The sequence below is a fragment of the Strix uralensis genome, chromosome 3, assembly GCF_047716275.1.
Source record: "Strix uralensis isolate ZFMK-TIS-50842 chromosome 3, bStrUra1, whole genome shotgun sequence".
In the NCBI taxonomy this organism is placed as follows: Eukaryota; Metazoa; Chordata; class Aves; order Strigiformes; family Strigidae; genus Strix; species Strix uralensis.
In genome coordinates this window covers 61,077,611-61,101,402 of record NC_133974.1, presented here as the reverse complement: position 1 = coordinate 61,101,402, position 23,792 = coordinate 61,077,611, and the positions used below count along the sequence as shown (strand labels likewise).

The window sequence follows — 23,792 nt, the reverse complement described above, 5'->3', positions numbered from 1 at the left end:
ATTTGTAAATGTTGTGAATGTTCCTCTGAAATGCAGCTTGCTGTTATTTTTAAAGATTAAGAAAAAAATTAAAATTGTACCTAAGATCATTCTATATGTTATAATTACTGGTTTGCATTAGATTTTTTTAATTTATTGCCTCTTTACAATTATCCCTGGAGATATATAACTTGGAGAAGAAACGTCTGCATTAGAAACATTAGGTATGCTTATAGTGTTCTGTGTTAGTTAGCTACATATGTGATTTTTCCCAAAAGTGCTTTTACTTTTCTCTGTTGTTTACCTCTGTGGTTGAGAATTAACACATATGCGAAAGGTCCAACTCATCATATGCAAGAAAGACACGCAGTCAGCCCATTTTCTTTATTCACACAACTTTTGGAAAAGAAAAAAGTTGTTTTTCAGCTTTCAGGAAGAAATCTCGATTTTATAGCTTTATTGCAAGGTATGTGCTGGGGAGTATCATCTTCTCAGTGCGTGTTGTAGTGGTCCCCTTATGTATAAGAGAAGACTCTCTGTGTGTGCATGTGTGTGTGTGAGAGAGAGAGAGAAACTATCTACCACTATATATTGTCAGTCACTTCCAGACGGGATTGACTAGCTTTGCAGGTAACAAAAAAAATAAGCTTTAAATTCAATATGTTCATTTTTCCTATCCTTTTTACCTCTTGCATTCAGAGTCCTTTTAGACTCGTACTTTCCATGTTGAATTGTTTGATAAAAGTAAGTTAATCACGTCCGTGAAACGATACTTTAAAATTTCCCCTTTTTCCCTCTTCCCTTTTCTGAACCTGTGAAGTCAGTACCCTCTTAGGAATGATACTTGATCATCATTCTAAAGCATATAATGTTTCTAAACTCCTTTACTATTTTATATTCAAAATAGGTGAGAAATTAACCTGTTTAATGAATCTTTAATGTTTGGCAATTTTTCATTATGATAGTTTAATTGGTTGTCTATCGCGTATGTTATAGGTATGCCATTTCCTCCCCTCCCCCACCCCGTTTAGGCAGCAGTTTTTTAATATCAGCTTTAGTCAAGGTCTGTTAAAAAAAAAAAAAACACGTAGAAAACCTTTGTATACCTGAGTTTAATTCAGTCCATCTAGTGAATCAGGGCAATCCACATAATGAAGCTAGGAACAGTTGTAAAAACCCTGACACATTCACACGTACATAAACACACTTCACTTAGTTGTGGGACTGAAAACCGATCCGTTTGAATCATCTTCTGTAGTGTACATATTCAGTGATCCATTATGTAGTATCCCTTTTGGTACTTGAATTGACCACAGCTTATTACACAGAAAAGTCAATGAAACAATGGTTTCTGCGTTTTCATTGGTTTGCTAAGTTGTATGCACTACCATCACTATCTCAATCCGATTAAATGCAGCATTACATTTTATTGAAAAATGGAGTACTAAACAGTTTTTTTCACGAGCTCGAGATGTTTTAGGCTTTGCCTGATCATTTTGTCCAAATTGGTTTGAAGTTTTCCCGAATGAAGCTCTTAACAGCTCTCACAGAGTTTTACTGGAGTAATCAAACCAGCTAAGAAAAGGGATACTGCATCTTTAACGAGCAATGCCATTTTTATTTTCTAAGTCATTGTTGGACTATTTCCAAATGTCCTTCATTTCCTTCCATTTGTTTACCTTCCATGTTTTTAATGCTTAGCATGACTACATCAGCATTTCCAATTGTAAGATTTTGAAATAGAAGGCATATGTTTGCATTCAGGAAATGTGTGGTATATATGTCAGTACACGCATATCTGTTGTAAATGTGCATTCTTTAAGATGTGTGTACTCATATAGCTACATACAGTATGCATACAAACATATACGTATACACCTGTGTACCGATAAAGATGTTAAAATGAATGACATGAAATTTGTATTCTGAATAAATGTATTTATTAATGCAATCTTTAGTTTTTGTAACTGAAAAGTAAAAAGCATATTTACTGCACAAGATTTGTACACAGCTGTTCATTTGTCATGACATCTAGGTGGTAATCATTATATTATGCTGAACTGCATGTTGAAATACACGATCCATTTAATTTTCAAATTTTTTGGCAATAAATGAAATCTCAGCATGTAATTTTCTCCAGTGATCTTTCTAAAAAACAAATCATTTTTATATGCTAGTGTATTTTTTTTTTAATTGCATGGCAAAGTAAGGCTAGTTTGTGCATGAGCAAGTTGAAATGCTAACCAAAGAAACATGAATTTTTCAATTTTTTTTTAAACGCACATTTCTCTGCTTTATTGAATGTGACAGAGTCACGCTTTTCATTCACCATTGCTTCTCTTTTTCCACTGTCTGTGATTTGCTTGCCAGGAGGAGCTACTATTCTTACTCCTACTATCTGTAAGTAGAATACGGGTGACTTACTATTTTACATGTTTTAAAGATGCAGTATCCCTTTTTAAAAAAGAAAAACAGTCTCTATAATTTTCCTAAAGTTTTATTGATAGTTACCTTTCTTTATTCTCAGGCTTGAAAAATCGCTTCTATCATTGTTCCTGTTACTGTTACCCTGTGGTTTTTTTTTAAAGGGATATTGTATTTCTAACTGTATATTGAGACTTTTGCTTTTTGCTACAGTTTTTTCCATAACTGTCATTTTAGTTTATTGTAATCATAATTTAATTTGCATTATGATTCACAGCGACACATCACACTAAGGAAAAAACCTCTTTTCCCATTTCCTAGCTAGAGAACTGTGCTTGTAAATCACAAATTGTTCTTTCTTACCATATCAGTTACCAGGAGTGATCCTGTGCACCACTTTTCCTACGCAGATCGTAGGCAGATGCCAGACCTTTATAAAGACATCTCTGCCCTACCAATGACAGAGCAACACGTCTGCCTCTGTGGTACCAACCGTTTGTTTTTTTTTTTCCAAGAAATATTTATTGTGGAATGGTCTGCATCTATTGCTTGTGAGGTGCTTTGCGTACACATTTTAAAGTGTGGATCTTAGTTTATGATACTGGTTTGCATAAGGTTTTGCTTCATTGAAGCAAAATTGACTTTTTTTATACATGTTGACTAAATGAGTTTTTGTGAGGGCTGCAGCAGTTTTCGCTGTGATTGAACAAAGCAGTTTTACACACATTCTTAATTTTAAATAAATTCATAGAGCCCTTGACTTCAGAGGGGATCTAAGAATGCACTCAAGTGCTTTGATGAACTGGTGGTGTCTGATAATGATGGTCTTCCACATTTTTAAGCAGATTAGTTGATTTCTTTAAACAAACTTAAAAATTTAAAAAAAAAAAAAAAAAAAAAAGCTAAGCTGGTTTAGCTAACTGCCATTCTCCGGTTTATTGTGACAAATTATAATTTCCTTGTTAAATAACAATTGCTTCAGCTCGAGATAATTAACTGCACGGTTTCATCCTATGATGGAGCACTTTTCCCCTCCAGCTCCCACTGAAACACCCACCTGCTCAAGTTCACCCAACTGGATCCTTTAGCAGATAATGAGAATCATTTACACTTTCTGTCAGCCTCAAGTACCTTAACCTAACGATTTGCTTAACTATCATGAAGCATAGATTGCAATATGCCTTTCCCCTAGTGAGGGAAGCAAAAAAGGAAAGGAAAAAGAAATAGTCAAAACCCGAGGGAGCCAGGAGCCTTTGAACAATAAAGCTGTCCTCCCATTTCCCAGCAGCTTTGGGTTGTGGTGCTGCAACACAATAGGCCTTTTTAGGAGTTGAAGCAGAGCATAAGAATTAGAAAGTAGCTACTGTAATAAGCTAATAACTTGAAAGGCTTAATAGTTGTTGATTTATTTAGTGTAGCTAGCAAGTTTTGTTACAAAGTGATGCTTCAAAGAAGGGCTTAATATAGTCAAGAGATGAGAAGTAATAGTCTTTTTTGTTCCATTTCTGAGGTGACATTAGAAAAAGACATCACTGTACAGAGACTATCTGAAAGGCTTTGAAACTTAAAAAAACCCCAACAGTCTGAACTGGAAATGCCAGGTTTTCGAAAGCTTTGATAGTATTGGGAACCAGTTATAAAGCTCAAGCAGTTTCACTTCTGGAAGTTTGGATGGTCTTCATTTTTTCGACCAGAGTATCATTTAAACCAACTTTTCTTAAGTAAATAGGAATGTGTGGAGTAAATGTATAAAATAAAGTATTTTAGGGGGACATCCAACAGTTAGTGGTTTTTTAGTTTTCACTGAACAACTGTTACACACAGAACCCTCATGTACACAACAAGGGTTTGATGAAAAAATGGTAGGTTTAGAGACCACCTTTGGGATTTTTGTAGCAAGGGGGTTATTGAGTTGTAATTTTCCAACTAGTCTATCTGTAAATGGGGAAAAGAAAGGTGAGGTGGACACAACAAAATAAGGAGATGAGTCCAATTGGTGAAAGAATCTTTGTTATTCTCAGGAGTGCTTTGTCCATCTATATCCTACTTTGTGGCCCCTTATTGTCAACCGACTTAAGAAACAATGCCCTAACATTTTCTTAAATATGCAAAACCATGAAGTGCTTCCTGCCCTCGAGAGTGGTGTAGGTTCCTTTCTGGTGGATGTTCCCAGGACTTAACAAGTAAATGGATGGATAATTTACACTAATATTCTTTTTGTCTACTGTTAGAGTGCAGCACGGAATATTAAAAGTTATCAGAGAACAGAGGAAGAGCAAACAGTCCTTTTAGTCAGAGAAATGCAAGATAAACACTGTCTAAACAGTTAACAAGATATTTGATTATATTTTATGCAGAAAAAGCTTGTGAAGCTAAACTGTGTTTTAAACATACATTTTCAAGAACCCAGTATTTTCAGTGATGATTGTGTCTCTCCCATGTGGTGTCAGATTTATCCAAATAAGCAGGTTGGCTGTCTATTATATTGCAATCACAGCTTCAGATGAAAACAGGGAGATTTCAGAACAGTCTAATGCATGTCACAGATTCCTGCAGAACCAAGTGTGGTTTGTGCTGCTCTGCATACTTCCTACTACTTGAGATACATGCTTTAAGAGTAGTAGGCTATAAGTGATAATTAAAGTATATTGTCTGCTTCCATCTGACTTCTGGAGACAGTGAAAATCAATTTCAGTTCTTCATCAAAAGGAAAGAATTGAGAGATATTTCTGAAGTGTGCACTTTAAAGTCATTGGCTGTTAATTTGGGGGGTTTAGTTGTACAGGTTAGGTTGCTGTTTAACTGTGATACAGACTATAAGACCGTTAATGTCAAAATTTAAGATGTTCCCAAACTGCATGAAAGGGTAGAGAGGTGAGGAAGGTTTTGTTTGTTTTTTAAAGAACAAAAGTTCAGTGTCAGGAACGAAGTGTGGTATCGTGTTGTATCTTGTGTACTGAATGGGAAGAACAACTTTTAACATAAAAGGTGATATGATTCCATAGCAAATACTTATGGGGTTTTTGTTATTTTATAGATTTTTTTTTTTACTAACAAAGTAATTTAGAAGGTTAAATGATTTCTTCCTAACAAGGCGAGCAAGGAGAATGAATTATCCATTTATAAAATCAAAACACATATTTAAATGGAGATGGTTGATAAAACTGCATGCACAGATGCTTCTTATTTATCATTTCAGTTAAAATGTAATTATATTCTCTAATTTGTTTATATTAGTGTAATTACTCTGCAGGAAAAAAATATTACCAGGGTACAGAAGTTAGCACTTCTATTACAGCATTTGTGTGTGTACAGAAAACACATGATCGTGACTCTTTCGTAGCAGGGTGCATAGTTTTATCAATTTCATGCTGGAAAAGTTGTACACAGGAAAATCAGCCAAACTTTTCAGTCACTCGGGATTATAGATAATGATTACTGTAGACATCAATGTTCACCAAATATTAAGGTGGTTTGGGTTTTTTTTTTTGGTTGGGCAGCAAACTTGCGAAGAAGCGCAAGGATGCCATGGGGACCACCCGCCAGGAGATGACACACATGGTGAATGCAATGGATAGGAGTTACGCTGACCAGAGCACCCTGCATGCAGAGGATCCCCTTTCAATCACATTTATGGACTCTCATAACTTCAGCCCCAGATGTAAGTACAACAGTGATAGATGGTCTGGAGTGTAGGTGAATAGAAACATAGAAAACAGTTCTACTTTTTAAGGAAAGTTGTTGGTATCTCCAGGTTTTCTAGGAACACTGGTAAACCCAAAGGTTGAGTAGAGATGTCATATGTTATCCTTGTTGGTATGTTTGCCAATTATTTAAATATTTACATGTACTTTCAGTATGCATTGATACTTGTTCTAGGGAAAATATTACACTTCTAGAATATCTCAATTAAAATCTGAAATTGAGTTTTCCCTCATGAGGATATTTAATACCAACACATTAAATATTACTGCATAACACAATGTCTGTAATGAATAATAATATGAGGTCCAAATTAATGTCTTTCTTTTGGCAGTAAGGACATTATAACAGAAGGAAACTGACAATTTTTGTTGCTGTTTGTGAAGTTCAGGAACAAGCTTGTTAATATATCTGCAAATTTGCTCTATATTTGTATTCCTTTTTTGTAGACTTGCCAACTGTCTGGTTTTGATAAAGTTTGGCAGTTTGGGTTTCTGACTGTTAAGTGTCTGGGTTATAGCTACTACTGTCCAGCACTCCTGCCTCCCAGCATCTGCACTGTGCCTTGCACAAAAGCGAGATACTCTGCTGTAGGACTCTGAATACCTCAAAACTAGTATGTAAGTTACCAAAGGGACACAATTCTGCCACGGAGCTGGCCAGGAACCTGACCTTCTCACAGCCGCATGGACTTGTGGCTTGGCCTTAAACAGATCTGAGCAACCTGAGCTGCTTCTGAATTGCCATCTTTTGGGAATGGTACTCCATCTCCCTCCTCTTGCCTCCCATACTGCTTACCGTGCTTGAGCAAAATGCATCCCTTAAGGCTCTTAAGTTCTTTCCTGATTGTTATAAGGGAAATGGATTTTGGAGGAGGGTTTATTGCTCACTAACTGCAGAGTGCTAACATTTTAAGTGTCTCATAACCAATTATAAATGGGAGTTTAGTATCAGCCTGTGAGTTTCTCTACGCAGCTTTGGCTGAAACTGTTTGAAAATTCTCCAAAGTTTGATGTCTTACTGGCATTAAAATTTACAGGGGCAGGTTTGCAAAGACAGTTTGATTTGAACTAAGTTATGGTGGATCCCAGGCAAAGTATCCCTCAGGAATTCACATGGTTATTAGTGACCCGAAACTGCCAGGCACTTGGGCAGCCTTGCAGATGGACTGACATGATGCCAAGAGCCCATGAGCCCCAGCCACCTCAGCTGTCCTGGTTGGCTGACAGAGAGATTTGGCATCACTGTTTTCCAGCGTCCTAGGTATGTGATTTTTTGGGTGTTGGAGGATTCAGTTCTCCTGACCATCATCTGTGCTGAGACAAAGAACCTTTCAAGCTTGGGGTTTCCTGCTGTGCGGCAAAATTTCAGGAAGATTGCTTGAGGAGTGGAGCTCAATTTTGTCACAGAGCTGTTGATATTTTAAATTTTTGTTCCAGATTGGAACAAAACCAAATTCTGGATTCCGCCATTTCTGTCCGAAACAGCGCATTTGTCTCCACATGGTTCTAGTTGTAGTAACGAATGATAAAATTCCATGAATTTTATTCAAAGATTTGCATCTGTGTGTCTGTGATTTTCCTATACTCACTAAGAGCAGTATCTTTGGCTTTGCACATTAAAAAAGCTATTAACTGTAAATATGCATATAATTTTTCTAAATTACCTGGAAGACTTTAAAGAAATAGCATTTTATTTTGAGATGAACTATTCAAGTATTACATGAGAGGATGGATTTAAAAGGAAAGGAGTTGGTTCTATATTGAGAAGCAAAAGAACAATAGCAAAGGAGGAGCCCTTTCAAAAACTAAATTGCATGTAATGTCTTCTTTATTTCATTTCAGTAAGAATTTCTTTGCCTTTATCATTACATTTCTGAAGTCCAAAATCACTGCCTTTTCATTCCTTTTTTATTCAGGATGCTTTCTGGAACTGTGTATTCATTCTGGTTTTCTGTTGTAAGAAAAATTAATGGGGTTTAGTTATCTCTTCGTTATACTGTGAAGTATATTGTCTTTATTCTTAAAAATGAACAAATTGAGGGGAGTATATTTCTTCATGAGCTTTGTTTTCCTACAGTGCCCAATGATCCACTTGTGCCGACAGCTGTGTTAGGTGAGGACCCTAGTCCTTCATTATCCATTACTGCATGAGTTTTGTCTCCTTGCATGGTTGAATGTTGAGACAGCTTGTTTCATGTAAAAGATAGCTATGCTGTTGTCAGAAAGTAACTCTACACTCAGTTTATCAATTCAGAATTAAACTGACACTGCTTTTAGGATAAAAATTATTTTATGTACTCATTAAGAAGTTATTCCTGGTCAGTGCTAACTGAAGAGTAAATCAGAAAATAGGTAAATGGAAAATACTGAAACTTTTCTCCCCAGAGCATTCAAACTGAGTTCCAATGAACTGACGCGTGAAACTAGAACTCTGTTAAGAGATATGTAAAAATAAAATTCAGATCCATATTAGCATTACTTGGCACCCAAAGCTTTTCTAACTAACAAGAATGAAAAGAAAAATAGGAGAAAAAATTCTGTAATATCCAGAAAGAAACAACTTTGTAGGTTATGTACAAATATTCCTACATACCTATATTAATTACATATTTCAATTGACCTTAACTAGTAAGTTTTCCAACTTTGTACTTACTTTAAAAAGAACAGAGGTTGGGAGTGGCCAGGCTGCTTATTTCTATGTCACATCTAACACTGAATGCGTGTTTTAGGGTTTTTTTTTAAATACAGTGATAAAAATATAATTTGTATCTGAGTTCTTGGTTTGATAAACGCAGTGTGCAATACTGAGTTTTAATCGGTTGCTGAGGTTATATTAGGATAAAAGACAAATATCAGGAAGTGAACATGAATATAAGCTGAAATTGAAAACTCAATTCCTAGAAGTAAAGCTTAAAGGAATCTGGAGGCAATTTAATCCCTCCTCTGTTCTGAGATGGGACATTATATATATAATATAGACTCTTTCTGACAATTGATTGTCTATTGTGTTTTAAAAATTTGTAGCGAAGAGCATTCTCTGCTTGCAGTGGCATGTTCCAGTGCCTCACTTCTCCTAAATAAAATTCAGATCCATATTGGTATTATTTGGGACCCAAACCTCAATTTTCTGAGTATTAGTTACTACTAACTGGGTGTTACTACTGAGTATTATTACTGCTCACTCCTAGTTTTTCCTACCTAGACTAATCTAAACTAAATCATCATTTGCTGTGGATTGAGCCATTTCCTTTTGAGACACTCATAGAAAATATGGAGAACTGACACACTCCTATCCTTTTAAAACAGTCTTATACCCATTGACAGGCTCACATGTCCTCAATTGCTCTTTTCTAGTCGTGGGAAACCCAATTCTTTCACTGTTGTCTTGTAGCTGATGTTTTCTAAACTTACCATTCTTTTCCTCTGAACAGTTTCCAACTTGTAGGTTGAATTTTTTAATTGTGGTGCCCTAAATCAGGTACAGTTCTTAGAATAAGTCTCAATGCTGAGCTGAGTGGAATAGGTACCCCCATCTGTAGTGTAGCCCTACTTGTAGTGTTGCTGTTACCTGAACTGTATTTTGTCCTTTTTATTGCACTCGTGTTGCTGCCTTACATTGAGTTACCTGCTGAAATCCCAGTTATCCTTATCCAGTCCGTTACTCCATTTTGTAGTTACATATTTGACTTCCCTTTCCTACACACAGTATGTTGTATTCACTGTTTAATTCACCTTGTTGATTTTTGCATTGTCTCCCAAATAATCAAGATAACTTTGAAATCTGATCCTGTACTTGTGAAGAACTTGTGGTGCCTTACCACTCAGTGCCCTCTGCCCATGCTGTCATGGTATTTTCAATCCCATTATGCAAGTTGTGGGTAAAAATGTTCATAGAAAATTTACTCGGGAGGAGCCCTTGCAGATCTTAATGTAAAGTGTCCTCCAAGACTGACAGCAAATCACTATTTGTGAGTAGTATTTGGTCTTTGTCAAGCTGGGTATACTCATGCTGTGGGAGATTTATTGAGTCATATTTTGCCATTTCCTTTTGATAATGTTGCAAATGCCATTCTCTTGACTACAGTAGTGTCTTAGTTTATAACCATCACAGCAGTTAGATGCTGGAGCCTTCCACTTTGTGCCCAAGGAAACTTAACAAGGTTGTTTAAGAAGTTCATGAGGGGTGGTGAAATAGCACCAGTGCCTGGAAGAGCAAAGGGGTAGACTCAGTAATGCGGAATACTTCCCAAAATTACATCAATGGACTTGTAGAAAATGAGTCTTTTCCTGAAATTCTTCTAAGATCTTCATGTACCTTCTAGCTTTATTTCAGGCACTTACAAACTACATAGATACTATCTGGTGATACTTGTCAAGGTATTCCTAATAGCTCATTTAGGCTAGAAGCATATCCCAAAGGTCAGTGTGTTGCCACTACATAGTGGCAGACACAGACAGGGGCAGCAGTGAACAGGGAGGACAAGGGATTAATTAAAGAACAGTTTAATAGTTCCTGTCTGCATTTCTATCTATTGATAATGGTGTTTTGGGCAAAGCAATGCTAGTTGGAAGAGGTAATATTTTTCATTGCATGGACTGAAATAGCACAGAGAAGTAGACAATCTTTTGGGCATGTAGAAGGGGTTGGGTACCACTAAGCTTGTTCCTTTGAAACAAGATCATTTGGCTTACTCCCATCTCCACGTAGCCCTTGCTTGGCTCAGCATCACAAAAGAGTTTTCCTCTGTTTTATTTAGAGATGAGCAGAATTTTATGGGCTCTAAATTATAGAGCATGTTATTTTATATGAAGCTCTTATTACTTTGTAGCTGTACTAGGTTTCTTCTTCTTCATGTATAGATTATTAATGCCACTCTCCATTCTGTGTACATTAGCACTGAGTTAGTATGACAATTTTGCTTTTCTCAAGTCCCTATCATTACACTGATGGCATAATAATGTAGCCCTTATATTTTTTAAACGGCTTTCATTGTTACCTATTGTGAAGCTTTAACAACTTTTAATGTCATTTTCTTTTAGTCATTTTCTAATATAGTCTTGAAATAAATTTCTTATGTTCTGTTCACTCATTGTTTTTTGCTGCTTCAATGGGTTAAAGTGCCTATTACTGGTAAGTATACTGCGAGGAATGGGGAGAACTGCAAATCCTGAGGTGGTTTGAAATGTGTATGATTTAATATGGGTAACACTACAATAAAAAGTGACTGCTGCATGTCACTCACATAATATTAGGCAGTTTAGTGAGGCATAAATGTACTGAAATTAGCAACTTGTGTGACAGTTCAAAGAATCAGGTTTCTTACCAGGAGATCTCATTTCAGAAGGCATTAACAAGGTTTGCATTTTGGCAGAATTGTATAAAATCCAAGCCTTGGGGTGCTCATTTTTTCTTTTTCTAAAGCATTTTACTTCCTAATCTGGACCCTTTGCATGGAAAATAAACTGATTTCAAAAAAGTGTAGGAGGGGTTGGCTACCCACTTCTCATTTTGGTAGCTAATTTCCAAAAAGGTTTTAATTAGAATTTTTCTTCCATTCTAAATTCATTTGAACTGCTGATTGTTCAAAAAACCCAACTATTTCACAGAAGAGATTGACAAATGTGAACGCTTCATGCGGCTTTGATATTTGGTTTTGATAAAAGGATTGGTATAGTATAGGGCATTAGACAAGACTTCTTTGTTTATACAGAGCAAAAACTGCAGCTGAAACAGCACACTCAACAGTTTCATTTCTCTACTAAAAGACCTGAGTTAAAATGACCACTCTGAAGTGCTGATTCGTCTTCCCAAATGGAGGTGGTGTTCTGAAGCAGTAGCATAATTGCTTCTCTTCTTTTTTACTGGGATCTCAATTTACTCTTTGTTGGCTTTAGACAAATGATGTGCTGATACCACTACAGAGTTATTCTAATTTATTGTTTAAGGTGTAGTATTGCTGTTGATACATATTAGCCATTAAAAAAGTTACTTTGGGTGATGGAGGCTGGAGTTCCCAAGTACATTAACGTCATAAAGTTTTGTAGCTTCAAATAAAATGCCCTTCAGACATCTTTACTGCGGGATGAAGGATTGCAAACTTTTGTATGTGTTTGCAGTTAAATTCCTTTATGTACTTCACAGTATTTATGTGCTGAAGAGTAAGTACTTTGTGTTCTCAGAAATTAGACATGTTTTCGAAGGAAGAGGTTGAAAATAGATATTGATATGTATAGCAGCAAGTGCTGTTGCCTCAGCGGTACCTAATGCATTGGTTTCTTGTGAATACAGATGAAAACCACAGCGCGACAGCAGAGTCCAGCCGGCTCCTGGATGTCCCTCGTTACCTCTGCGAAGGCACAGAATCCCCATACCAGACTGGGCAGCTGCACCCTGCTATCAGGGTGGCTGATCTCCTGCAGCATATTAACCTAATGAAGACCTCTGACAGCTATGGATTTAAAGAGGAGTATGAGGTGAGATCTTCAGTGGTGGGTTTTTGCTAGGAAAAATCCCTTTGAAAGGGGCAGCCTTTTGTTTGCATTGAATTGCAAAAAGATGCAACTAAGTGTCATGGTTTTAAGTGAAAAACAGCTAAAGATAAGCAGGCATAAGATTCCTACGTGTGTAACCCAAAAGTCAAATAGTGAATGGAGTCGAATGGTCTGAGCCTTTACAAGTGCCTGGAAAAAAGACTATGTATGTTCCTTATGGAATAAGAAGCCGTGCCCTACTGAATCTTTTCAAGATATTGTAAGAAGTTACCACCCTTTCATTGCTGTTTTTTAGTTGAAATGCTGTAATCAGTTATGTGAGCTTTCTGAGCCATCTTCAGTGCAGATCTCCTGGATTAGGTTAAAGTAAAGCTTTAACCTGGCTGGTTTTGCAAGAAGCACTGTCTGGAAGCACTCACATCATTTATTATAGCACCTTGGTAGGGCAATACTGGGACTAAACTGCAGCTGAGAAGCAGCAGAGATGTGTGCTGAGGGTTGAAGTTCTAATTAGACCTGCCTGAGCATGTCTACTTGCAACTTCTAATGTCAAAATGGAAGCAAAAAATTCCCAGCACTGGAGTTAGAAGATGAGTAGAGATTCATTTTGGTTCTGATCTCTGAATCTGTTGTGATTCTTTGGGATTAGAGTATCAGGCAGGGCACACAGTAAAGATGGGAATGGTACTGCCAAGGTCGGTCGCAATACAGCTGGATTTAAAATGAGTTTTCTCTGAGTAAATAATCTCTTCTGACTCAGTTTTCAACCTTTTCTCCTTTCTGCAGCTGTCTCTACTGTAACTTAAGAACTGGAATAAATAAATGTGTGGTTTTTAAAAGAATATTATTCTCTTTTCCTCTCTTTTACTTAAATACACTTTGTTATGCTCTGCCAAACTTCAGGGCTAAGCCCAAGTGTCAACCACTGCTGCGGGGGGAGGGTGGTCCCTGATGCCACATCAGGTGTTTTGCTACTTGATACTTCTTCTATTACCATACACGACATCTTTGCCTTGGCTTGGGCGTCTGAGTGTGCATTAAAGTTTTGCTTCCATGGCTACTGTGTACTTCCTGGAGGTAACTTGCCCAGATCAGGATAAGAGAACACCTGGAAGGAAAGAATAGCATAGACCTGCAACAGCTGTAAAATATCTACGGGCAATGAAGAAAAAGCCGAGGAGGAATAAAAGTTGCTTCTATCACTACTGAGAGATCAAACTCTTAAGAAGCGTTCAAAAATGTAGAATAATTTTGTTAGTGGCTAGAGGGAGGAATATGAGGAAAAACAACATGAACAATGAACATTGGCAGAGGAGGCTTCCTGATGGCTCTGTACAAGAAAAGCCATTTTACTAAGCATTATGAAGAAAATAATATAATGCTGTAGCAAACAGGCTATATATTATGGTGACTTGTTAGATGGGTGATCGGTCGCCCCGTGCTTTCTCAGCTTATTGTTTTTCCTCCATAGCAAGGATGTCTGAACAAGTTTAGCCTTCCAGCAATTCCAGGATTTGAAACCCCTCTGGAGTCCCTCAGTGACTTGCCCATTGACCTGTAGCAGTCAGAGGGAGAGAGCCCCCCTTCTTCTCTAGATATATTTCTGTACCATGGTACCGCCTGGGTGACCAGAGCAGACGAGCAAAGCTGAGCTTACTTTATGGTAGGGCAGTTCTTTTAAACTGTTATTTTTGGAGATAAATTAATGGTCAGAATGTTTTCTTTCGGAACATTTTTATTTATAGAGTTTCTTTGAGGGGCAGTCAGCTTCTTGGGATGTCGCTAAGAAGGATCAAAACAGAACAAAGAACCGCTATGGAAACATTATAGCATGTGAGTATCGGTGTGCTTGGTTTGAGCAATAGCTGTAGTCATGTGTTACTCGTGCCATGTTCTCTCTTTCTTTACAAGTCTCCGGTGGTGTAGCTGCTTAATACCCCAAGCAGAGAAGGAGGACAGTGCCTTTTCCAGCATTTTTTTTGTCCTTCACAGTTCAACTTTCTTCCTTCTATAACTCAGGCTGAATTTCACATTTGCATCTCTGTTGTGCAAGCTGTGGTAAGCATATAACAGCGACAAGCTAGCACTCATTTGGACATTAATTCTGGTAATTCACAATTTGTTATTGTTTTACAAATGCAACTGAACACGCAGGAATGAAGCTACCAGAGAAGTCCCTGAACGGTAGAGTTACCTCTTCATTGAATCCCAAGTGCATTGCTAACCCCTATGTTGTGACTTCCATATTTATTTTAATGTCTGAATATGAACTGAATCAGGTGGGGCTTGGAATTAAGGAAATAGTAATCGGGATTTGGTTTTCTAGATAACCATCAGTGGAGCTGATGTTGAAAGGAGCTTTGAGCAAGTAACCTGGTTTCATTGGGTCTTTTTAACCACATGTAACAGGGTGATACCTTTCAGCTACACTTAATGAAGTTTAGTGAATGTTTTTGAAGTAATTGGAGACCTCATACAAAATGGTTCTTTGTAATTCTGTGTAAACACTTACAATTCAAGGATTGTAAATTGTGAGCCACATATGCCAGCTGATTTTGTTTTTCTAGATGACTTACCATAATAGCTTGCTTAAAAAAAATCACACTTCAAAAAGGCACCGTAACCACTCGGTTTTTACAGATGACCACTCCAGGGTGATTTTGCAACCTGTTGAAGATGATCCATCTTCAGATTACATTAATGCCAACTACATAGATGTGAGTGAACTGCACAGCTTTCTCCCTCTCAATTTGACAGCTTCTCTATGTGAAACGATTGCATGTTATGCCTACAAAATTATTGAAAGCTTTCTTTTATTAAGAACAAAATGTACACTTTCCTTGTTCTGCGTCCTAGTACTCACTGACATTGTTGTGCTTTCTTTCACATCTGACTTTGGTTTGGGCTGTAGATTTGGCTGTACAGGGATGTAAGTACCACTATATGTGAATAACAGCATCCTATTGTAAATATTTAATATAGATATTGTTATTAATTACTTTCCTCTTCTATTTTTATCAGTCAATAACTATGCATGCCTCATCTAATTTATCTCATCTGTCCCTTTAAAAAATTTTCTTTGTGTTAATATTTTTTGTACCTGTTTTGAAAAGATAATTTAGCTTTTTAGCATAGCTCTGAATATTATTAGATATTGTTAGATAACTCAGGTGAACCTGTCTGTTAAAGAGAATTTGCTGTTCACTTTTTTTTTGATGATTTTGGCCACTAGCGTTTCTTTTCCCCTTCCCATTTATATGTGAGAAGCTGGATAGTTGTCTGAAAATGTACCTGTGAAGTAGTCATAATATATGTTTGGCAAAAAGGGAGGGATGATGGCCTTTTGTGGGGGGTTTTTTGTTTGTTTTGTTTGTTTTTAACAACTATTTAGCTAAACAATATTTAGCTGACATTTGTCCTAAGGTGCTAATTTAGATATTACAAAGTATATACACAAACATATATCTATATAAAAATATTTTAATGTAATAGAAATTTCCTTACTTCTGCAGAAAACCTCTAAAGTTTCAAATTCCATACTTTGAGTAAAATACAAATTAAATTATAATATTTTAAAAACCACATAAAAACAGGAAATTTGAACAAATTCTGCCAGGTGTTTTGATTTAACAAAATATAACTTTTATCCAATTAATACCTTAGGAATAAACAAGTTATATTCAAAGTAATTCCAAAGTAGTTCAAAAGATGCTGGAATAGCTAGTACAAGTGTTTTTAAAATACTTGGCTTTGGTTATTTTTCTTTACAATTGCACATTACTAATTTCTTCTGTCCACTGTTAGTTGATAAGTTATTTAAGACCCTCTTGACTTTCTAGGATATAAAAATTTAGCTCCAGGTTCCAGTTCCTTAAGGATGTTGTTTCTCTTATTTAGGAGAAAATTGAATCTCATTATAACCAGGCAGGAAAGCTACAAGTTAAAACTGACACTTTGCTATTTTAAAGTGACACTTTTACCTTCTTCTGGAAAGCATTACTGAGTGTAAAACAGTGCAGCATGGGTTCCACTTTCACAATTTGAATCTGGGCTTGATATTAAGGACTCTGGGAGAAATTTTTTAGTCATTTGATGCAATCTTGGTCTTTTGTAAAGCCAAAAGTAAGACACTCAGAAGTTTTCTCATAAGCCCCAGAGGAAGGTGCTCTCACTCTAAACAGGATAATGAAGCAATCCGTGGAAAAGGATATAAAGTCCTTGGGTACACTGAAATCCTTCACTTTAGTATCATCTTGTGAATACCAGGAATCCAAGGACTCGTGCTCCCCTGTAATGCAATACTTGAAGCAAGTGGCCTAATAAAACCGTAACCTAGAAAATAAGTGGAGTTACTTCTTTAACATTTGAACATTGTGAAACTCTGTATTGTCTTCTCAACAGCAATACTAAAGTTTCCTTCCTCTTTGTACCTAATGTTGCTGGCACTGGTCAAAATATATTCTGAATTATTTCCTCAAGAGCAGCAGCTCTTTGTATTTTGTATGCAGATCATTAATTCTGTATAGTAGTATTGGCATAGACCCAGCTAACTGGAAAAGCTTAGTTGTGTAGCGTTATCTATCTATCTATATATATATATGTATGTATGTATGTGTATATACTTGTGTTTATCATGTACAGTATAATTGATGCACACTTTGTGCAGTAATGCAAAATATTTTGCAGAAGCTTCCACTGCAGTAGGGCCTTAATTCTGTGCACACACCACAGTGGCCAGCTCTGTTCCCAGTAGTTACGGCTCGGGTACATACCTCTTTGTGCCTTACAATAATTCTCTATTTAGAAGACAAAAGGTCTGTATTTTTTCATATTGGATAAGTTGTGAACACAGATCAACCATTGAGATAATCTGGTGGCAAAGAAATTTTTACTAAATTTTAAATAAATGCCCCAATGTATGTGGTTGGGGAGATAATGTCAATAGAGGACTAATTTTTAGGCCCAAGGCACCCATCTAGAATACTCTTTCCCAGTACACTACAATGTCTGTTCAAGTCAGATGTTCTTTATTCCATTTTATCTGTTGTCGTTGGAACCTTTTCAGTATTAACCGTTTTTTTAGGTTTTGAGCTTCATGCTGCTCTTAAATATTGGTTTGTTCGGAAAATGTTGTCTAGAGATAAGAATTCTGTAGTACCTTCATGCTTTTATTTTCCCCTCTCTGTTAGTAATATGGTACTCAGACCAACTTATATTACTGTTTTAGGGATATCAGAGACCAAGTCACTACATTGCAACCCAAGGTAAGAATCCGCCAGCATTAATCAAATGAACAGGTATTCTCTGTAGCGTCCAACAGTGTTTTGGTAAAATGGAAGTAGGTGAAAATAAAGCATATCCAATATTGTGAGTTGTTGTCTTGTGTTATGGTAAATTAACATAGCATGTTCAGGTGGAATGTGAATAAATGCAAAAATCGCACTAATTTATCATGTTAATTAGCTATTGAGCAACTCTTTCAGTGACAAATTCAGCTGATAAAGTCAGAAGCTACTACCATGATTTCCAATTATGAAGATGAATAGAGAAAAGAGGCATGTGGACAGAGAAGAGAACAGTTTCAATCTGCCTTGAGGCATTTTTCTTTCCTCATGTGTTATTTTACTGTCTAGGATTTAGTCCAGGATGCAGACAGTGAAGATAGTAATGATAAATTAAATGCTATCTCAGAAAATCTGGGTGAAGTAAGACCAGAGAAGGACAAAGCCTCTTTGTAGGAAGAAGTGAGGGAAATCTTTGTCATATAACAACCTGCTAATAAAAAGGGGAGTTAGAGGAAAAAGAAGGATTTCTATGGAAATTACTCATTTTGTATTTCTGATAAAACTCCTCACAATGAGGAAAAACAGATAGATTAGTCTAAGATTGCACTGAAATATCAGAAGCTATGAATTAAAGTAAAAAATAATTAGATTTAGATGTGTCATTATTTGATCTGTGAATATAATCAGATACCTGGCTGTAAATATCCTGTTATTTGTGCTCCCGCTTGATTGTGGCTGCACCCAGGAAAGACAAACCAAAGGCTCGTTTTAAAGCAGGATGCTCAAATTTCTGTTGACATTTTTTTAATTTTTGTGTAAATGCTGTAGTGCTGTCTAAACAGGTCTCTCTATGACAATTAAGTCTACATTTGTGTTTTATTTCTGTTTTACTATGTAAATCATTGCATATAATAGTGTGTAAAGGACAAAATTTATTACTGCTTTAGTATACATCCTTTGATCTAGCATATGAAGGAATATGGTTGAATCTTCAGAAGTGTGTTATATACAGTAATATTTATACTACTGCTGGACTGTGGTCAGGGAGCTGTTTCTGAGATGATTGTAACAGGGTAAAAGCCTCTGTCACTCAACTGGATGTGTCTTGTCTCTGCAGCAGAGCAGGAAGCAAAGCTTAAACAAGTGCTCCTCATTTGCTTCACAGAAAAGTAGTTAAGTTAGTTTAAATACCTTTCAGTGGGAAGTTTATGGCTCAGCACCTACTCCTGCTTGCGTACTTTGCTGGGAGTTGGATGCTAAGTGCACAGGCTGTGTACCACCGGCCCTCCTGGCGAATACTCCACTCCAGCGTGGGCATCTTCTCAGTTGAAAATCTGAAGAAACTCACACTAACACATTATATTTAACGCATGTAAAGCAAACTAGAAATGTAACTATAGATGTAGTCACATATTGCTGTGTCCTTGTAGTTTTCAAGCAACTTCTGACATTTTGCTACATGAAACACCTGCTATTAATTTCTTTCAAGTGGTAATTCAGTTAAACTGAGAAGATTCAGTGTTGGTTAGAAATAACAATATAGTCTGGAAACTGACATGATGGTATGATGATGTGGTTTCGTGAAGCTTTCATGTTTGAGCACGATCATCTTTGTGTATCAGCTCTGAAAGCACAGGATTTTATTTTTAGCATTCGCTTTGACTTATTTTTTTGCAGAGTATTACCCGGAGTTTTTTCTTACAGGTCCAGTTCATGAGACTGTGTATGACTTTTGGAGAATGATATGGCAGGAGCAATCAGCTTGCGTTGTGATGGTCACAAATTTAGTGGAAGTTGGGAGAGTAAGTTTTTGGTTTGTTTTTCTTTTAATGCTACAAGCCTAAAGAAAAACCTGCTGAGAAGATACGCTATCAGCAGGATGTAGAAGAGTCTTGTGAAGGACAACCCTGCATCCTGAGAGGAGGGGAAGGGGGAGAGTCCAGACATTGTTGCGGTTATGGTATTGTGTAAAACCAAAGCTAATTTCTGAAGAAGGCTGAAGCTGTGTTGCTTTCATGAGTAGTGAAAAATTGTCTGAATCCCAAATTCATATTTCAGAAAAATAGATTTGTATGTTGTCACTCAAATGAGCAGAGAAAGTGGACTAGTGAGCAAATGTGCTTCTATATCAGTGGCTAGAAATCAGCAAATTATTTACAGTTTAGCAGTAACACATCCCTCAGGGAGTGATGTAAAGTATCTGGGATTACTTGCAACAGTTTGATTACTGATATGAAATGCATCCCAGTTTAACATAAGTGGAAATGTATTCCATAGCTCAGCACTAAAAAAAGATATAAATGCTCATTTAGAAATGAATTTGGCATCTAAGTACAGCTGTGTAAAGCAGTGGAAACTCCTCATAGCTGGTGCTTAACTTGACAGAACAGCCATTAGCCATGACAAGCCACAAGAGTGCATGGTCATTTTGGAAATAAATGTGGTGTAATGCAGTACATTCAGTAACATATCCTCAAGCTTTTATTTTCCTTTGGTGTAAAATGCATTCCCATTTTGTACTTAGGTCAAGTGTTACAAGTACTGGCCGGATGACACAGAAGTTTATGGGGACTTTAAAGTGACTTGTGTAGAGATGGAGCCCCTTGCGGAGTACGTCGTCAGGACCTTCACTCTGGGAAGGGTGAGCACATTTTGAAAGGGCTCAGCAAAATACTGTTCCCTGGCAGCAAGGAGTGTGGAGGAGGCTGTGCTTGTGCCTGTTCCTCTGTCTGGTTAGCAGGTCCACAGTGTAGGCAGCCCTACCTCACCATGGGAGTAATGCATTGCATCAGTACTATCCAAGCATGCATCTCATTGTGGGATTTCAAATTTCCCCAGAAATGTTGGCTGCTACCCTCCCCTCTGTGACAGTCACCTCTTCTTTGTAGCCACACTTCTGAGCTGAGCTCAAGTACCAGTTATGAGTCATGCCTGTCATTCATCTCCATTCACTCTGCCCTGAATGCCACTGAGTCAATCTCAGTTAATCAAAGAACAAACTCTGTGAATGCAATATATGTGATACAGTTGTGGTCTTCTGATAAATCATTATACTTGCCTGTATATGTAGCAGGCTACTGTCTTAATTAGCAAAACTTCTGAAAATCGATGCAGATTGCATCCAAGTCTATAAAAAAAACCCCTAATGAGGCAAAACTAACGTACTTAATGGCAAAAGTAAAAATTACAAACTTCAAAATAAAAAAAAAACCCACCAGTGACATCTTCAAGCTTTGTATGGTCTTTGCTATAAATAATTGGTGAAACAGTGAAAACAGCGTGTAGATGTATCAGTCTGTGTTATCATTATTTGAGTTAGAGAATATCCATCTATTAAACACTTTGAATTTCATAAACCCTTTTTTTTTTTTTTTCCTTTACAGAGGGGCTACAATGAAATCCGTGAGGTTAAACAGTTTCATTTCACTGGCTGGCCAGATCATGGAGTTCCTTACAATGCCACAGGCCTGCTTTCCTTTATACGGAGAGTCAAATTATCTAACCCACCTAGTGCAGGGCCTATTGTTGTCCATTGCAGGTGTGTACAGAAGAGGTAGATTGATTTTTTCCACAACTGTGTATGTGATTATTTACAGCAGTCTCTTGTGAAGCATCCATCATTTTGAAGTGTTTTGTTTTTGTTGTTCCCTTTTTGAATTGCCTAATTCACACTGTGGTAGGATTTGGCTGTCTACAGCGATGTTTGGAAATAACTGGATTCTAGTACACTTTTCCTAAATAGAATAGCCAGAGATTTAGCTGCACCAGCTAAATCGAATGCTACTTCAGGCTATCATTTTAGGTAGCCTACAACAATTTTGTGACAGCATTCAAGAATAAGTGTAGATACAGCTGCGTTGATATCTTGGTGTTGCATATAATGTCTGAACAGATTATTAATTTAAATCGAAGTAAACAAGTAGAAGAAGAAGATGGAATGAAGTTAATGGCAACAAATACAGAATGTTGGTTTTCCTGTGCAAGTTTTGCAAGGTTTGTGTTTTTGGAACACAGTCCTTTGACAAATAGAATTTTCTTTCAGCACCGTCAAATGTTTAATTGCATTCTGTAGATAAAGTTACTCAGCCTTTACAGATTTTAAGAATTCCCTGTGCAAAAAGTGTCATAGCTTTATATAAAACCAAAATAAATCAAGAGGGATTCTTCTGGATAGTTAAATGCGTGCTGCCTAGATCAGCTTAGAGCTTGACTGGTAAAACATACACTTGAGTTTCTTATTGTAATATATCATTTTAAAATCATCCTTAGTCTTACTAAATAAAAACAAGATCTGTCATATTTTGAAGTGCATGAACTTAATTATCCTCCAGATTTTAGTTTAACTTTTCTTCTTTACTTTAAGTATTGATCTGGGTGATAAAAGGAGGAATCAAGTTGGGGTTTTTTTGCTGTTACTTAGTGGATCAAATCTGATGAAAAAAGGCTGTTTTGGGTACATCAAAAGATTTAAAGGACGTTATGAAGAGAAGGAGAGAAGATAAACTTTAGGTAGTGGTTGTGATGAAAGAACTTAATGACTTTTAAAAATGCTCTCAGTAATGGGTTTACAGTTTGTAGGTGTTTTCGTGGGGCTATTCCTAACAGTATTTACTGATTCTCTTTAGTGCTGGTGCTGGACGGACAGGTTGTTATATTGTGATTGATATCATGTTAGATATGGCAGAAAGAGAAGGTGTTGTGGATATCTACAACTGTGTCAAAGCCTTACGGTCCCGTCGCATCAACATGGTACAGACAGAGGTATGGCAGTTTACCTTCAAAGCACCTGATGCCTTCTGAAACGTGCTAGGTCAGAATTTCACTGTTACTCTGAAAAGAGCAGGCAGTGGCCCTCTTGATGGATTTTCTCGATTGGAGAGCATTGCCCAATGCAAACAGCACCCAGCACGAGCATGGTGCAACAAACCTGCCAGCTCTTTCAGCCTTCACACAAATAAGTGCCCACCTGTCTGGCATGTCTCCCCCAGCTCTGGTATCAGCAATTCCAGGAGCCCAAAGTTAGAATTTCAACAGGGTGCCACTGGTTTCAGACTATCTCCAGTCACTTTATCCGTAATTTGACTTACCTGTGGAACTTCATTTCCATTTCACTCTCCCTTTTCAACTCTGTTTTTAATTGCTTTATTAACCTCATTGCCAAGTCCACACTAAAACCATTGCCTTCATGATGAAGCTGTAACAGCTCCCATTCTGCTGCCTGAGTATCATTGAGCTTCCACAGAAACATAGGTTACTGATTTATATTAAGACAGGTTACCTGAAATGGTTTGCCACTTCTCTCTCCTGTCCTCCATGTGGACATCTACCTGAGAAGTTATTTCACCTGTGACCACGTGAAAATCTCTGCAGTTGGCAGCCAGGTATATCAATGTAATTTGGTGCAGTCTTTATTCTATGCTGCAGCCTGTGGCAGTTGAACAAATAAATGTTTCCAATCAAGTACCCCTGCTACCTTTTCCAAAAACCTTTTGGAATTGCGTGGGGTGGAGTGTTTCAGTGTGACTGCTTCAACCATCCCAGTTTAATCTGCTCTTGCATGTGAATTAACACGCCTACTGCTGTTTCTTTCTCTCTTGCTCTCCCTTTTGCCTCTTGCCTCTCATCTTCTCGCAGAGGTTCATACATACACAGCAAAATAAAGCTGTAATTGCAGCAAGTTCTCGTGATGGTCATCTGGACAACAGTGATGGCAATAGCTCCATAGCTATGTGGGTAAAGCAGCACAGGCTGTAGAGCCAGAATATGACCATGGTCCCTGGACGTGTGCTCTTGTTACAGGCACATGTTAAAGTTTGTGCTGTTAATAACCTCATTGGTACCCACAGTAGCTAGATGAGGCTGGAAAGTTCTCACACTTCGCTGTATAGACATAATTTACATGTTACTC

The 23,792-nt window shown here is 37.2% G+C and overlaps 1 protein-coding gene across 7 annotated transcripts in view; it reads left to right on the top strand.

The window, feature by feature from the left end:
* The window catches only part of PTPRK (protein tyrosine phosphatase receptor type K), a 418,363-nt gene that overhangs the window by 382,384 nt on the left and 12,187 nt on the right, over window positions 1-23,792 (top strand). For 2 of the 7 annotated variants that reach the window (XM_074862468.1, XM_074862467.1), the window contains exons 15-25: window positions 5,904-6,064; window positions 8,185-8,220; window positions 12,397-12,581; window positions 14,345-14,432; window positions 15,240-15,316; window positions 15,511-15,528; window positions 17,827-17,863; window positions 19,589-19,686; window positions 20,409-20,525; window positions 21,268-21,422; window positions 22,510-22,645. In XM_074862468.1, the coding sequence (XP_074718569.1) occupies window positions 5,904-6,064; window positions 8,185-8,220; window positions 12,397-12,581; window positions 14,345-14,432; window positions 15,240-15,316; window positions 15,511-15,528; window positions 17,827-17,863; window positions 19,589-19,686; window positions 20,409-20,525; window positions 21,268-21,422; window positions 22,510-22,645 (1,108 nt within the window). Of the gene's footprint in view, window positions 1-161; window positions 204-2,349; window positions 2,380-5,903; window positions 6,065-8,184; window positions 8,221-12,396; window positions 12,582-14,344; window positions 14,433-15,239; window positions 15,317-15,510; window positions 15,529-17,826; window positions 17,864-19,588; window positions 19,687-20,408; window positions 20,526-21,267; window positions 21,423-22,509; window positions 22,646-23,792 lie in introns of all 7 variants that reach the window. The other 5 variants (XM_074862472.1, XM_074862471.1, XM_074862473.1 and 2 more) reach the window with 4 other exon arrangements.